We start from the raw sequence: 16,646 nt of genomic DNA, 5'->3' as shown, positions 1-16,646 counted from the left end.
ACTCATGATAACTTAAACACACAGACACACGTCATGGTCTTTGGCAGAAAACGTTCACAGCAACAAAAAAATACTTTAAAAAGAAATACCAAATATTAATCCAAAATATATTAAGTTGTTTTTTTTTAACTTTCACAATTTTTTTTTTGCCTTTTCTCCCCTCCTTTTTTTTTTTTTTAACTTTTATCTTTGTAAACAATGCACATGAACCAGATGTATTTTTCAGCATCTACACAGGGGTAGGGGGATTAAAAAAAATATGCAATTGCCCAGCAAATGCAAATGTTTAAAGAGGAAACTCAGAGACCCATGGGAAGGAAACAACAAACAGAACTTGAAAGCAGTAAAAGGAAGACAAGCAAAACAACCAGAGGTTCAAGGAGGAGACACGAAAGCTCTGAAGTCACCCACGGCGTGCTGGGCCGGGCGGGGGGGGGGGGGGGGGGGGGGGGGGGTTGCTTCAAGACCAAAGTCAAAGTCACTGCTGCTAGTAGGCTGCCGAGTGTGATGCTTCACCCAGTTCTGGGTAGCTGGCCCTGCTTCGGGGGCTGGGGCACCAGAAACTCGAGGAGCCAGCCTCGTGGGTGCCATTTTGTGATGGGGCACAACACACCGAGGACTTTTGTCTTTTCAACAGCACAGCTTCCTCTCCCAGTCCCTGCCGGTGGGAACTAATGCGTTTTAGAGAACGACTTCTCCAGTTTCTTCAAAGAGAACCTGGTGTTGGGGATGATAGGTGTCCATACGTGGCGGCTCATTGCATCTGGCTCAGTTTATAACCGACGGACAGGATGTCGCAGGGACAGGAGCGGTGGAGCCATTCAGAAAGGCTGGTGACAAGAGCCCCACAGGCATTGAGCACAGGGGTTTAAAATGGAGGAAAGGCAACCAGTTTCAAACTGTGGCCAATAACTGGAGGCGGAGAAACGTCTGGTAGACCTGTCAGATGTTTCAAGAACTGTGGCAGCAAGGGCAGGCAGCACAGCCCTGGAAGGAGAATCTGAACCAGCATGCTTAGTCTTCTATTCCCAAAGAGGGAGAATTATGTACAAAACAATGTTCTGCAGGCCCCTCAAACGGCCCCTAACCTATTCCAAGCGAGAGGCGTGCTGGTGGCTCCCAAAAGACTCACACTCCTAGTAGTTCCCCCAAAGATTCGAGTGTTAGCAATCCGAAGAAGGCAGTGAGAAAGTGAAGAGCAGAGGGGGTCGGCTGGGGGCGTGCTTAACCACAGCACACCAGGGCTGGCCTGGTTATCCCAGCAGACCACCGGATGTGCCCAGCCATCCTTGGGAATCAGAATCTACTCCCCTTTCCCTTCATGCCTGAATGCAACTGGGCAGGACAGACGGGGCTCAGCTCCTTTCTGCTCCAGCAATAGACCTTGGGTAGCAGGGGAAATCTGGCTCTTCCTTCCTCATGGGCATGGGAGGAATATGGGCCAAGAAGCAGTCTTCCGGGGGTGCAGACTTTTCTAGATCCCCTGTAGTGCTAGTCTCTGGGCGTCACGCACCACACCATCAATGGTTGGACAAAGTGAGGCGCAGCCCTTGAAGACGGCTGGAATGCCAGGAGGAGGCCAGGAGTCAGGGTCCCCAAGGCCTCACCTCTTTCCTTCAGATGAGTATTTCCACCATGTCGGACAGGTCCTGAACTTTGGTTGCAGCCACAGAGTCTGGAGAAAGACAAGAAAGCAACAGGTCTAATCTGTGAGTGTTATCCACTCTTTCTTTTCCGCTCCCAACACATTTTAAAGACAGGATCCCTCCCCTAAGCTGCCCCAGTCTTCAGGTTCCTCTAAACTTGGTCAACTAAGCACAAAGCTGTGCTCCCTCTCCTCAGCGGGGACCTAGAGGGCCGAGGAAGTATGCCTGTGTTTAGACTCTCAACTGGCTAGAGTGATCAGTTGAGGGGTGCCCCCAGGGTTAGAAGCATTCTTGTCATGCCTGTGGTTTTCTGAGATCAGGAGGCACACACAGGCAGCTATGCAAGGGGGATGGGAAATCAGAGTAGGAAGGGAAGAGGCTTCTTCTCAAGGTCCTCTTTTCTGGGCTCTTCCAATAGCTTCCCAACCCAAGATGCCTAGCTAGCTCCATCATCTTAGCTATATGGACCGACAGGAAGTATGTGAGGAAAACTGGGAGGAGGGTACAGCGCCTTCTGATGGGGTGCTTTCTTTCTGAATTATAGGTCTGCCTCCCACTGAGGGTTTCACGCCTCCCACGACCCTTAATTCACACTGTGGGGCTTCCCGTGGTGGATGAATTTGGGGAAAAACACACATTCCAGTTCACACCTACTGTGTCCTCAGCCCCCATCTAACTAACACACAGGCTAGGGGAAAGCGGGGTGCTTACCCAGAGAGGCTGTCCTTTGGCTACTGCTGCACCCCAGGAGGCTCTCGGATTCTGAGGCTAAGCAGGCAGAGGTGCCATCTGCAGGGCCATCGGTCTGGGTGCTCCCGTCTCTGCTCCCGTGTTTGGTGTGGGTAGGGAGAAGAGGAGCTGTGGCTGGTGGCTCCTCTGCTGGTACCCGGTCTATGGAAAAGAAAGGAGGTTGATGGATATAGCCTGATACAGGAGACAAGGTCCCCAATGAAGGACATCCCAAGCAAACTCGCTGGACTGAGCTGCTCTTAATTTGCAAGGTGTATAGTAAAATGAAAGGCTCCCTTTTTGAAATGGGAATAAGTGGGGTCACGTTAGGCATTGATGCTTAGCACCCCTTCTTTGTAGCTGAAATCTAGGACTTCTTAGTACTTGCTTAGGAACAGTAGAGACTTGCCTACATTTCTCTGTAAGCACCTGGAGGCCCAGCATCCACTTTTTATTAGCAGGGCCCCTATGAGTTTCAGGGTCATGGAAGCCAAAGTAACCAGGTCCCCTAGAAGAGGGGTCAGGAAGCCCTGGTTTCAGTAGGCATGCATTCTGAAAGTCTGGGAAGGTGCTGTCAAAGGTTCCTTCTTCCTCCCCACCCCACTGCAAGCATCTTCATACCTACTGTCGGTCGGGCAGGTGCATCAGTTTGCCTCTCACTGGATGAGAGCCCTTGCCAGCCCTGGACTCCCACTGCAGCCGTGAAGATGGACGGCACTGATTTGGCAGGCCGCAGGGTGCCTTGGGTAGCCTTGCCAGGGTCTTTCCTGGAGCGCTGCTGAAGGACCTTGATCACTGCATCCTTTTCCAGGATCTGGGCATGGAGCACCTTCAACCTGCGGGAGAGGCCAGGGTCAGACCCACAGATTCAGCCCCTTTATTGTACCCAGCTCGCAGAAGCTGGAAGGAAACTCAGACAACCCTCCCTGAGCCAGGTAGGACCTCTTGCCCTTGTGAAGGGCAGTGCATAATGTTCTTAATGCTCTGAGATTGATGTTCTCTGAGCCCACCTCATTGTAAGAGTCAGGTCCCCATAGTGAGGACTCACAGCGGCCAGACCTTGGATGGTACCCACCCACCTCCAGCCTGAGCACAGGAGGGATTCACTCAGGGAAGCAACTGTTTATAATTTCTGGAATGCCAAACATTCTGAGCTGCTGAGGGTGGAGCCTTTGTCCCAGTCCAGGGACAAAGGACTGGGCAGAGACTGGTTACCACCACCCCACCCCCTCTCCCCCCATTTGTCCCTGGCCTGACCCAATAGTACCTGCTCTCCATCTCTTGGTGCCTGTGGTTGCCTGCCAGCAGGCCTTCGTTGAAACTGCTGCTAGGTGAGGGCTGGGGGGAGTGTCTGATGAGAGTGGAGTCGCGCTGCGCAGCCGCTGTGGCAGCGGCATCCATGGCAAATTGCCGCATGGCCCGTTCCTCCAGATACTTTTGTTCCCACTTGGTCATGTCAGCCTCTAGAGCCAGGATCTGTTCTTCCTTCTCCCTCAGTTGTTCTGACAGTCGCGGGGCACTGAGCTCAGCAGACCCACCATTGCTGCCACCGCCACCAGGGAGGGTGCCTGCCTGTCTCTGCAGAGCAAGAAGGATCACGGTCAAGAATAAAGCCGGACTGTGTGGGACTTTGGCCCTCATGCTTCCACAAAGACCTTAACACATGAATACCTTGTTCAGTCATTTGCAGCGCACACTCCCCTTTCCCTACTTCAACCCAGAGATATAGCGTATACCAAAGACCCTCACATTCTCTCCCAGTTTATGGTAGCCAGAGACAAAGGGCACATATGACCAAAAAAGCAATTCTCTGAAGTAGGAATGGGAATATGAGCAATAATCACATTGGGACAACTAAGTTTTGGTCCCCCTACTTCAATGACAGGGTAAGGTTGGGTGTGGAGACAGAACTCTATCTGGTTTGTAAACAACAAGAAATGTTTATGTCCAAATACATAGCACAGACTCAGGGCTTGGATGTCCGTTTCCTATCTTGGGAAGACAGGTGAGAGTGGTTTAGTCTTCTGCATGAAAATTATTAGTGACCACAATCTGGTACAGAGGTCCCAATTTCTGTTACTGCCAAGGTAAGACCCATCAAGTCCTTTAAATCTAAACATAGACCACATGGCAGAGCCTTTGCTATCCAAGGTGACTGAGAGGGACCAAGCAGCCAAGGGGCACATGGAGCAATCGTCTTTCCCAGGGGACAGACAGAGACCAGGGAGTCCTTGGATTCTGCCCAGCACCAGCGGCACAGGTCTTCTGGGCTCACCTGCTGCGCACGAAGGGCTTTGAGTTCCTGCTCCAGGCGCGTGCGCAGTCGCAGCTCCAGCTGCTCCCGCTTCTCACAGGCAGCCTGCAACTGTCCCAGTGCCTGCTGCAGCCGTTCCACTTTCTCCACATAGGCCTGCTTCTTGCGTAGCTCCTCCTCAGTCCTAGCAGCCCGGCTTTGTGCATTGCCCAGAGCCTGCTCCAGCAGTTCAGCACGTCGCCGCTGGTCCTCGATGGCACCACGCAGCAGTGCCATCTCCCGCTCCAGTTTCTCCTGTTCCTGCTGCTGTTCATAGTCTGTGGGGGAGACATTGAGGAGGAGCGGTTAGTGATGCTGGCCACTCTCACCCACCACTGGGCTCAGGACCGACAACTGCTGCTGCCCTCGACATTCCTGGGAATTGTGTATTGCATTTCAGTGAGATGCAGGTTAAGAGTAAACACTCAAACCCTGTCTCGAAAAACCAAAAAAAAAAAAAAAAAAAAAAAAAAAAAAAAAAAAAAAAAAAAAAAAAAAAAAAAAAAGAGTAAACACTCAGAGCCTTGCTGTGGCCCTTGCTGTAACAACTAAGCTAAATGGCCTCTCAGTTGGGACACTGCTCGAATTATGCCAGGCAAGGTCATCACCAAAACATATGTACCGTTTTCCTTAAGCTTCAAGCCGACTAGAGACTTGTCAGGCAGGAACTGAGCCAACCCTTTATAGATTAGGGTACTATAACAAGGTTATTGTTCAAGCAGGAAGAAGGGGGCAGGCACATTTCACATCTTATCCTACTCAATCTCCCAGGTAGGATTTGCGGCTCCTGATTACAGAGAAAGAAACACAGGAACTGAATGGCTGACTGAGAAGCTCCAGCTATCTGGCTGTGCGTGCAGTTCTTGCCCTAAGTGTCTGCTCTGGAGTGCAGCCTGCAGACTGGAGGCTCTCCTGTTCAGTACCCCTGTCTTTACATGGTCTGGGGAGCCACATGTAGGCCGGCAGGCACACAATAGAATTCCAACCCCGCAGCACAGGGACAATGACACTAGTCCAAAGACTCCAAGATTCCAGCTATCCCTGACCGCTTTGCTAATCGCTTGGAGGAGCTCTGCTCGGAGAAACTCTCCTGGGCCAAGGTTTTTCTAAGTGATGCTCTAAGCCTACAACCCACCTCAAAGCACGCGCCCTGCCCACCACCCCCCCCCACGCGGGAGTCTCAGGCTGGTCGACTAAGTGTGGCTGCCTATTTCTCTGGATACCTGGGGCTGTGGACCCAGTTTTTTGCTTTCAGAAGCCTTGTACAACTTCAGCAATACCTTGGTAGGGGGTGGAAGGCTTAAGCCTGCTTAGCAGGCTCCCCACATTCAGGTCCCAGGCACCCTTTGTGTTCACCCTCTCTCCTCCCAAAGCCAAGGGCTGGGCTCCACTGGGGCCGAAGGGCGCCACTGTCAGGCTCACTTGGGAGGGAACGGAGGGGGACTGGCCCGGAGCGGAACAGCCCAGTGGCTCTGGAATGCCAGGCATCCAGGTCACCCGCGGCTGCGAGATTAATGGCTCCAGCAAGAAGCCAAGAACAGCCTGGCGCTAGCTTGCTCCCCTGGGAGCGGAAACGCCTCCTGGCTGCTTCTGCCCCCTCCCCCTCTGAGGGCTTCCAGAAACCCTCCCTAAGACTTCCTTTCTTCTCCAGAGCCTGGGCCCAAAAGCCGCCCTTCCCATCAGAGCAACCCTACTCTCCCTTCCCCTAGCAGTGGGTCCTCTGCAGGCTCCCAAGGGCAACCCCGAGGCGCCACACCTCCTTCCCCTTCACCTCTGTTCCAGAGACCTTTAGCCACCGTCACCTCATTTTGAAAGGTAGTAGTGGATAACTCAAGTCTTGCCCAATCTGAGCCAAAGGCTGATTAGCAAGCACTCAAGAGCTCTAAGTCCTTGAACAAGAAGGGGGCACTGCCAGAAGCTGTTTCCCCTCTCTGGTCACCCCTTAAAGGACTCTCAAAAATCTCCTTCCTAGGAGCCTTCTTTCCTACAAGCCTGTCATTCCCCCAGTGTATGACACCTCCTTCCCTACAGCTTACTCTGTTCTCAGATTTTTCCCAGGCCACCAGGGGCTTTCTAATCACCAGTCTCCAGGATAGTGAACACTTTCCCCCCTGAACCTGTGGAAACCTGTTCCTGCCTTCAGCTTATCTCACCTCCCTGCCATGTTCTAGGTGAGTTCCCACCCATCTGCCCAGTGCTTAGTTCGATCCCACTAATGAAGGAATGAATGACTTAGTCTATAAAGCCTCCAGGATGTCTGGGCCTCCCTGTTTACAGGGAAGCCTGAATGCTTCCTTTAGACTGTAGCTGTTGACCCAACTGTGGCTATCCCAGGACTCTCCAGTGTGGCTATCCCAGTTCCCCGTGCCCTCCAACTTCTGGTATCCCCAGCCTTCCTGCTGCCTGGCATTCCTAGGAAGCTCCAAATATCCCTGATTATCCTCTACTGCCAGGGCTGTCCTGGCCTCCCTGCAGGAGGGACCAATGCTACACCGAGGGTCAGTACTGTGTGGCTCAGCCAGTCACAGCTCCCTAGTCCTGTTCATCTTTGGAAACCACTCTTTCCCACAGCAGCCATTCAGTAAACCTGTTCCGTAAGTGCCACTCTGTAAGGAAGTGGGTTAAACCTCAAGGGGAATGGATTGGGGTCACAGTGGTCTCATTGCCTGTACACCCAGCTAGGTTTCTTAGCAGGTCCCCTACTCACTCTGAGCAAGCAGCTTGGCCACCATGTCCTGACTGCCCGCCTGGGCTTCCTGTGTCTTGCTTGCCAGGTGACGATTTGCAGATTCCAATCTCTCTGTTTCAAATAAAGAGATGTTTTAATATCAAGGGATGTTGCCAGTCCCCTGGGAGTTTAACCTAGGGTCCTGTGAGTCCACATCCTCCAAGCTAGAGATGGGCTTAGAGAGAAATCCCAGCTCAGACCAGGGCCCAAAGATGGGGACTCATGGGGGGGGGGGGCTCTACAGCACAGAACAGAGATTCTGAATTTCCCCCCAAAACAGATCCCTCAAAGTCCTCCCAGCTTCCAAACACACAAGCCTAGTTCTCACCTCTAAGATCGCGGTTGAAGTCCTGCAACCGCCTCATCTCGCTAGCCATCTTGTTCCTCATTGTCTTCTCCAGGGCCTCACGCTTGGAAGAGGTCCTCATCAGGCTCTCGTGGGCCTCAGAGAGCCGCTGGATTTCACTTTCCAGCTGTAAAAGACAGACAAGGAGCTGAATGACAGGATGGGTCCCAGAGAGTGAATGAGGCCAGTGACTCTAGTGGGGGTAATCAAAGAACGGCAACCTCATAGGTAGGGCAGACCGCTGGGACAGACAGCCCTTCCTAAGGAAGGACGAGATGCTGCCTGGACCCAGCGCTAGGAGCTCTTCAAAGGGGGCTACCTCCAGCCTGCCCCACGCCCAATGTCTATAAGAGGCATTTTGTTTCTGCCTAACATTGTCTGATAATCTGAGTGCAAAGGACGGGGATGAGCACATTTGAGGTGGTTCAGCCTATCTAGAACATTGTGGATACACAGTACTGGGAGGCCTGAGGCTATTGCTAAAGCTGAACCTTAGCACACAGCTGGCCAGGCTTCACCAAGGAAGGGGGCGCCAGACCCCAGTCTGAGCTGCCTCTGACCACAGCATGTGGCTGCCCCTCCCACTTGGAAGCCACAGGTCTTACACGTGCTCCTAGCTGGCTTGCTGTGCCAACTCTTGCTGCTTTTTCTTTTCCCTAAGAGGAGGGGCTTTCTCTTTGGCCAGGGTTGGCCTGGAACAGACTGGCTGTTGTGTGGGTGCACAAAGGGTTCTCTGTGGGAGGTGTCCACAGGAGGGGTTGTGCAGGGCGAGGGTGCAAGTGTGCGGAAAGCTAGTGAATGAGTTCTTTCTAACCACCCCTGGCCAGCAACTGCTCATGCACTAGGGCAAACCGCCTGGCTGTTCCTCAGCTGTCTGGAGTGAGCTTGGGGTGTGTGTGGGGCGACGTGGGACTGAATTTGGTACAGGAAGCAGTCTGACAGGCTTTCCCCCTTCTCTGCGTCCCCCAGCCCCTAGGAGTCTCTACCTTCTCTATGCGGCTGGCCTTCTCGGCAGAGCTCTCCAACTCTCTCTGCAATCTCTCGTTGTCCCTCTGAAGCCTGGCGTTCTCCCTCAGTACCGTCTCCATCTGGACCAGGTGGGCACTGCCCGCAGTGGCCTGGGAACTTGCTGGTCCGTCCACTGCAGGTGGGCTGAAGGAGCTTGGGGGACCATGGTTTAGCGCGGCTGGGTGAAGGGGTGGGGAGTGCTCCTGGGGCTGCTGCAAGTACTGGTACTGCTGCTGCTGGAGGAAGACTGGGGGTACCTGGGCCTGGAGGATCCTGGAAAAGAAGAGGCGAAGGTCAGAGATTCACACACACACACACACACACACACACACACACACACACCCTGGCTATTCCTATTGCCAATGACTGAGCCTCCCCAGTGTCAGGCCACCAGAGGGGAGGGTCAATGCCACATGGTATCTGCGTTGAAACTCAAAAGGGTCAAAAGGGTGTGGGGTGTGGGGTGTGCTGTGGTGCAGCATCCAGATGTTTGTTCTGTTGAGTTGCCCCATTGTGGCTAAGGCCTTAGGGATCAGCCCAAGCAACCCTGGGCATCCTAAGCATGCACACAGCTTAAATTAAGTATCTTTGAAAATGCACCCTTCACCTTTCCAATTGATACAAGGTTCTCTGGGATGGAACCCACACAGCTCTGCGGGCCTAGTGGCTGCATTCTGGTCAAGTCAGCTAAAGCAGCTCACTCGAATTTTCTCCTCCTTCTTTCAGGGTCCTGCTACCCCCAGCTACGAAATTCTTTTCCAAGACCCCAGCTAAGATTAGAGCAAGGAAGCAGGTGCTGAGCCTGAGCTCAGTCAGACAAATGGGCGGATTTCAGCCCCAGCTGCTGGCCTGCAGCAAATGAGTGTCTTGGCTGCCCAGGGTCACACCACCTTTGCCTGCTAAATCACAAAGTGAGGCCTGACAGAAAGGCCAGCAGACAACAGGCACCCATAACACCTCTGCTGGTGGGCACTTCAGAACAAGGAGCCACCCCTGGATTAGCTCAGCGGCAGAGCTAAGGACAGTGTTCCACTGGCCCCTGGCATAGGTATATAGTATATATACCTATGTATATACTATATACCTATAATACATCCTCAGACTCTGTGTCAAGAGAGGAACAAAGAGTGAGACATGGGTAGTGAGAAGGCCTTTCTGGGACCATGTGACTCCAACTGCCATGACTACCTCAGTTGTCCTAAGAAATTTCTAGGTCCTAGAAGACCCCTCAAAGTCAGATTTCACCTCTGGATCTATTACACATCCCCAGTGCTCCCCTGCTTTTTACTCCTCATCAGGTTAGCTGAGGAAAAGCCTCCAAGGAGAGCAGGTTAGAGGGCTGTCACTGGCTGACTAAACTATCTTGTTGGTAAGTGTGGTCCCTCTCAGGGCGGCCTCAGAAAACTGCCATTCTTCCCCCAGCAAACCCCCACCCTGACAGGCCAGGCAGACACGACAGGCATTCTTTGGGAATGATTTAGCCCCAAGAATGGAGACACCTTTCCGCTCACACTTGCTCTCTCTGCTCTTGCTTCTGCTGTTACCCGCTCCCCCCTCCCCATTTTTTTGTTCTCCAGCAAACAGTCCACTTCCTTGCCTGGATATTATCTTTTCCTGACAAGAGTTCAATAGGGCTGGCCCAAAAGAAATTCTTCCTGAACTGCCCTGAGGAGGGAGATAAGGTGGGTGTCAGGAGTGTGGAGGCCGAGTCAACCCACGAGGCTCCATCCCCTGGCTCCTCCAGGCCAGGGCCACCACTCTTTTCCAGAGTAAAGAAAAATAACTGGAGACTGGAGCGACTAAAGGAAGAATCAGCGGGTATGAAGTGAGCCAGACTTTGACCTTGAACCCAGAGGGTCTGAAAATTCTTGAGTCCCCCCCCCCCCCCGTAAGGCTTTCTGGAACCCCACTTCACCCTGCCCCCAAAGGGGATACAGCCATGGTGGTGTTTCTATGGAAAAGGTGAGGGGCTTGATGGAGCGCGCCTTTAATCCCAGCACCTGGGAGGCAGAAGCAGAGGCAGAGGCAGGTGGAACTGTTTGAGGCCAACATAGCCTATACAGCGAGCTCCAGGACAGGCAGGGCTACACAGAGAAACCCTGTCTCAAAAAAAAAAAAAAAAAAAAAAAAAAAGGTGAAGGGTCAGCTGACTCAGGCAGGCCCTGGTTTCTAGGAACCTGAACTCCTGCGCCCATCTGGCTTCTTGCTTGCACTCACTGGGCTCCTAGCTTCCACCCCAGTTCTTTGGACCCATTCGCTAAGGCTGGTATTGTGATGTGCCTCTTTTAAAAGTCCATCACTCACACACACACACACACACACACGCCAAGACTTCACACTCAGTTAAGCCAAGTCACTACCTGATCCAACAGCAGCCTGAGTCTACACACAAAGGCTCCTCAAGATAACAGACAAGAAGAAGGGAAAGCACAGTAAGAAATTCACTAGTAGACAAGGCAGTTGTGACAGAGGTGGCCACCTAGTTCTTTCAGCCTCACGAGCAGCACCTCTCAATGACAACAACAAAGTCCATTTTTCCTTTAAAAACCTCCAGGAAGTCCCACCTTTGGCCTACTTGGGAGCAGTTTGGCAGGGATTCCCACTGTCTTTTGTTAGTTCTCTCTAAAAAAAATACCACCTTTAAACCCCATTCCCAGCCACTGGGGACCCTCCTTACTTGCTATAGACAATGTATCTACATTCCAAGTTAAAGCAATAATGTCAGTTTTTGTTTGTTTGTTTTAGAAAGTCTTGCTGTATAGCTCCTGCCTCGCCTAAGTGTGCTACCAGGACTGGCAGCTAACGTTATAAGTCAGCTAGCCCTCATCAAGAGCAGCCCCAGAAGCCGGGCGGTGGTGGCGCACGCCTTTAATCCCAGCACTCGGGAGGCAGAGGCAGGCGGATCTCTGAGTTCGAGGCCAGCCTGGTCTACAAGAGCTAGTTCCAGGACAGGCTCTAGAAACTACAGGGAAACCCTGTCTCAAAAAAAAAAAAAAAAAAAAAAAAAAAAAAAAAAAAAAAAAAAAAGAGCAGCCCCAGGAGCTGGTGTGGGTGCAGGAGAATTGGGATCATGTAAGCTAGGACCCAAGGTATAGGACCTTGGGGTTCTCCTGGGAGAATGGACTAGAAGAACTCCAGGGTGAGGTAATCACCTGACTTCCGCGTGCTGAAAGTGTGGGCTGCTTCGAGGACGGTATCGTGGGTCAGCGACAGCCGTAGTCTCATGAGCCAGTGCAGCGTGTGGGTACTGAGGTGGGGGCCCACGGGGCTCTGGGCCCTCAGATGGGGGTCCTCGGGGTTGGGGACCCTGCTGGCTGCGGGCCAGCTGAGGGAAGCTGTGTGAAGAGCTCATGTGGCTGGGGACCCGAGCACCATTTCTTTCCAGGGACAACTGCAGAAGTCGTTCACTCAAGGAGCGTACATGGCCGTGCCTCAACTCGCGCAGAGCCTCATCTTGACGCCGGCTGCCTCCTGATGCCCCTCTAGGATCTCGGTCCCCAACATGGGGCCGCGGTCCCGCCTGCTGTGCTGCGTAGTACTGTGAGTAGGCTTTGGCCTCCTCATAGGTGGGCAGCTCTTCTCCCTTGCTGGGCTGTGGGCACAGCCGGTACAGCCTGTTCTCTGCCAGATGGGTCTCTCCACCTTGATGCTCCTGGCCCTGGGGCTCCTGCCTGGTGGCCTGCTGTAGCACCTGACTGTCCTCAGGTGCTCCAATCTCCAGGGAGGCCTGGGGGCTCCCTGTGCCCCCAGCTCCAGCTCCACCCCTCAGGGCCTGTTGCTGGATGGCCAGGAGCGTGCGGGTCTCTGTCAGGTTGCCGTAGCGCAGCTGCTCCTGGATGAGGCGGTGCAGGACTGTCCCCGAGGAGTCTTCCAGTGTCCTCATGCTTCTCTGGCTTGCACACTCCTGCCTAGACAATGGCCAGCAGGCACCTGGTCCTAGAGCACCTAAGAGAAAGGACAGCAATCAATGGAAGCACATAAGAGGGAGGGGGCACTTGCCAAAACACTGCTTGAGAGAGGAGGTGGTTTTACACAGGCCCATATGCAAGTGCCAATGTGGCCGGCCAGTTTAGCTACTGAACCTCTGATCCTCAGTTTGTCCAATATATATATATATGTGTATATATATATATATCTACATATATCTCTACATATATGCATATATATATATATATAGAGAGAGAGAGAGAGAGAGAGAGAGAGAGAGAGAGAGAGAGAGAGAGTGAGTGCTTCTTCTTCGAGAAGCTGAGTGCCAGTGTGTTATAAATCCTTGGCAAATGCTTATCGTCGTAATGACATTAATGGAGACTTAACTGATCCCACAGAAATACAATAGAAAACCAGAAAGGTTATCTAATAGGGACCATGGTCCCCTGCAGTCAGCTGCTACACCCAGCAGTCTCGATGAATGACTCTGGAACAAGCCTCCACCAAATTCAGCCACTTAGCAGTCTAGACCCCAGTTTACTACCAGATGATAAAGAATGAATGTAGCACGGTAGAAAGAAGTCCTAAGCCAATGACCCCCATGATCTTGAGAACGAAGATGTTTGAGCCATAGGTAGTCCACCACCCTTCACCTGCTTCTCTTCCTGAAAGCAGACAGTCCCTGGGAGACAGACCCTGAGCCAGCTTCTTCAAAGGCTGCCTACAAAATAAATCCCAGTCTCCTTGTCACGGCTGACCTTAGCAGTCATTCCGCAAGGTGAGCAGGCAGGAGAAGCTACGTGTGAATTGGCAAAGGCGGCTAAAGAAAGCTAACAAAAGGACAATGGTCTTGTGAGGAGACATAAGCGCGCTTGCAGTAACTGGAGCCAGAGAAACATCCTCGATTTTAGGATCATCCTCCTTTCCTGACACACACATCTGCTACTCCGAAAAGCCCCTACTTGTACCCTAGGTACACGGGGACCGTCCCTCTGCATCTCTACTGACATTAGAAACAACCACCTGAGCCCAATTGATGGCATAATGAGGTAAAGGGGAAACCAAGGAAATGTGCCCGGCCTCAGTTTGGGAATGGTATGTTGGCAGAGCTGGGGGAAGGAAATGAGTCCCGAGGTCACCTATGCACTCATTCTTCCCAGCACCTAATCCTCCCCGCACTGCACCCTACAGTGTGTAAGACTTCAGGAGTCTACTCGCACGCAGCTTTTTTCTTCGCGGTATTTCCTAGGTCTGGGCTGATACCCGCTAAGGAGGATCCGGGAGCGGCTAGAAGGAATGCGGAGCCTTTGCTACAGATTCCAGGCGTGCCAAGTATGAGCCGGGCACCCGGAGCAAGGAACATTTCCGAGGCCTTTCATCGCACACAGGTTCCAATCTAATCCCCTAGATGCACAATCTTTCAAATACCTCTAGGTGAGTCCTTACTAAAAACCAGCTTCCTTACCCGGGCGTTGCACCTGGGCTGCTCTGGCGCTCTGCATACGGAAAACTACCCTCCTAAGCAAACACGCGTTTCTGGTCTTGGCCTGGGTTCCCTCTAGCAAAAGGAACCAAAGCTAAGTTAGCCAGGCCTGGGCTCCTGCTCGACCCGAGGCGGACCACTAGCAACGACGACTGCCCGAGTGCCCCGGGAAAGCAAAACCCACAACCGCAAGAGGTCTTTAAGCATCGCGGGTCCGCCTCTCTCCCCAGACCTCTTTGTTTTCCAAATACTCCAGCGCTGACGTCACCGGGCTGGACAGCAGGCTGCATTCTTTCTAAGTGAGAGCCAGTTCGTGGCTCCGGAGAGGATTTTCCAAGGAAGACAAAGAGGAATTCTTGAGCTAGCTGAGGGTAAAAGCCACCTGTATCCCCAATCTAGACAAAGCAGCCACCTCGACCCTGCATTCGGCACGATATGCCTATAGCCCTTTTCCACTTGCCCCAATCGCAAGACTCACACCCCCAAACACCGATCCTCTGTCCCTCCTCCAGTCCCAGTGGGTCGGAGAGCCGGTCCGACAACCCCCCTCCAAAGTGCATACCGCGGGGCTCCCTGGACTAGATAGACGCCTGGGATCGATCCTCGAAAGGGTGCACCGCCTCCCCTTCCCGCTCACGGAGAGGCTCGTTCTCGCCAGCTTCGAATGCCAGAAAAGGCCGGACAGACCGCGGTGTCGGGGTGCCTCTGGGAAGCGTCCCCGCTGGCCTCGCGCGCTGCCCGGAGATCGGGCACCTCTCTTACCGCTGCGGCCCGCGGCTGCCGGCGCGCGCAGACCGAGTTCGGTTTTAGGTCGGTTCGGCAGTAGAGGTGCGCACTCGCCGGTGGCGCCGACGTTCTGGCTGCTAGCGCTCCAGTGCGCGGCCCCTGGGTCAGCCCGCGCTGGAGGCGGCTGCTATGCCAGGAATGTGAGAGTTTCAGGTTCCCCCTCGGGATCAAAGCGAACCACAAATAACCTCTCAGCGCGCCGCCCTCCTCCGCCCTCCGCCTCCTCCCGCTCCCCGTCGCGGCCCCCGCCTTCCTCCCGGGAGGCGGCGCTGCGGCTGGCCTCTGGGCTGGCCTCAGCCTTGTCCCCTTGCCACCCTGGGCTCTGGCGGCTGTGCTGCGTTCCCTGCCCCCTGCCTTACTGTCCTAGCTGTTGTTGGGGGTGTCTTAACCAACTCAGCCCAAGATCGTCCCACCACTGTCCGGCGCCCGATTCTCACCCGTCATTCTTACAGACACGGAGGAACGACTTCCAGGGAAGAGCCTCCTCGCACGCCCCTCTGGTGGCTGAGGGAGGGGTCTCTGGAGTTTTGGAGATGGCGGGAGGATTGCGAAGCATTCCACAGCCGCCCAGTGTTGACCGTGCTGCAGGCGAACCGACGCTTCAGTTCGCAGCTTCCCAGCCTCTTTCCTAATCTCTACTATTTCACCCCCCAGCGGCAAACTTTGAATTGCACTTTTATTGTTTACAAACACCTTCGACAGCTCTTTTAGATCCTGCCTCTACAGGAAGTGTGAATCTGGGTTGAAATCTGGTGGATTTGACCCCACTACCCAAATAAATCACCCTCCACTAAGTCCAGCTCCACTCAGCTTTAAGCCGAGCACGCGGCGGGTCACCACCCACATTTCACTCGGCCGTCCGATTCCAGTCACCCTCTGATAGTGTTTGTTCATCATCTCTATAATAAATAGGAAACCATGGCTCAGAAGTTTAAGCAGTTTGCCTAGAGCGTAGCTGATGAAGCCAGCTCTCTTTTCGTGGTCACCTGAATCGGGCTCCCTAACCGAAGAGGGCAAGCCCAGGGAGTATCTGCTTCCACCTACCTGTCCCCAATTTCAGTATCTTTTCCATCTCTCCTACACTCAAAACCCTCTTTCCTGTCCACTTCGCTGGCCGCTGACTCTTACTGTTCGGCCTCGGAGTGAAATGTCTCCCCTGTCTTTTGGATTCTTTTCTCCCCTTGGTTTTTCGAGACAGGGTTTCTGGCTGTGCTGGAACTAAGTTTGTAGAGCAGGCGGGCCTCGAACTCATTGACATCGGTCTGCTTTTGCCTCCCAAGTGCTGGGGTTAAAGGTGGACCCTTCTACCTCCCCAGGAGACCCCTTCTTAAGTAAGGCTGCTCTGACTCTCTCCTCCCCGCCCCCCAAGAGCTCCAGTGGCGTTTGTTCCTCAGACCCATTCACTTAGATAGAGTCAGGGCTGATTTCCGTTGCTGACTGGCCGGGTCCTCCTCTCTTTCCCTCAGCATAGAGAGGAACAAGGACAAGAACCCTTTCAAGCTGAATAGCCAGGGATGTGGCAAGTTTTTCATAAAGCTCCCCTTTAAAAGTGGGGAGTCCTAAGTAGCTTTTGCAGAGGATGTGCCATCGGTTCCTAGCACCCACCTGGTGGTTCACAACCATCTGCAACTCCAGTTCTAGGGGATCTGACACCCACTTGTGAACTATGCTGGTACTAGGCACCCACGTGGTGCTCATAC

At 53.3% G+C, this 16,646-nt stretch overlaps 1 protein-coding gene across 3 annotated transcripts; it reads right to left on the bottom strand.

The window, feature by feature from the left end:
* Window positions 1–455: 455 nt before the first annotated feature.
* On the bottom strand, window positions 456–15,532 carry Amotl2 (angiomotin like 2). Of its 3 annotated transcripts, none has more exons than XM_038323826.1 (10): window positions 15,384–15,532; window positions 11,903–12,695; window positions 8,729–9,023; window positions 7,725–7,869; window positions 7,376–7,468; window positions 4,651–4,946; window positions 3,643–3,953; window positions 2,997–3,211; window positions 2,358–2,537; window positions 456–1,675 (listed from the first exon to the last, which is right to left on the bottom strand). In XM_038323826.1, the coding sequence occupies exons 1-10, from the start codon at window positions 15,388–15,390 to the stop codon at window positions 1,617–1,619; spliced, it is 2,394 nt and encodes a 797-aa protein (XP_038179754.1). In that variant the 5' UTR covers window positions 15,391–15,532; the 3' UTR covers window positions 456–1,616. The 3 variants fall into 3 exon arrangements, with proteins under 3 accessions (XP_038179754.1, XP_038179755.1, XP_038179756.1); XM_038323827.1 differs by lacking the exon at window positions 15,384–15,532 and adding an exon at window positions 14,723–15,113; XM_038323828.1 differs by lacking the exon at window positions 15,384–15,532 and adding an exon at window positions 14,923–15,113.
* Between the last annotated feature and the right edge of the window lie 1,114 nt (window positions 15,533–16,646).

This window comes from Arvicola amphibius, chromosome 3 (genome assembly GCF_903992535.2).
Source record: "Arvicola amphibius chromosome 3, mArvAmp1.2, whole genome shotgun sequence".
NCBI classification, from domain to species: Eukaryota; Metazoa; Chordata; class Mammalia; order Rodentia; family Cricetidae; genus Arvicola; species Arvicola amphibius.
Note: the sequence above shows the minus strand (reverse complement) of the source record. Positions and strands in the feature narration are given on the sequence as shown.

What these genes read in the sequence shown, in the direction of transcription:
- Amotl2 (XM_038323826.1), bottom strand. An exon ending in CACCAAGAGATGGAGAGCAG is followed by an intron (nt 3,212 to 3,642) that starts GTACTATTGGGT and finishes CCTCTCCCGCAG; the next exon opens with GTTGAAGGTGCTCCATGCCC. An exon ending in CCAAAGGACAGCCTCTCTGG is followed by an intron (nt 1,676 to 2,357) that starts GTAAGCACCCCG and finishes GTCTTTCTCCAG; the next exon opens with ACTCTGTGGCTGCAACCAAA.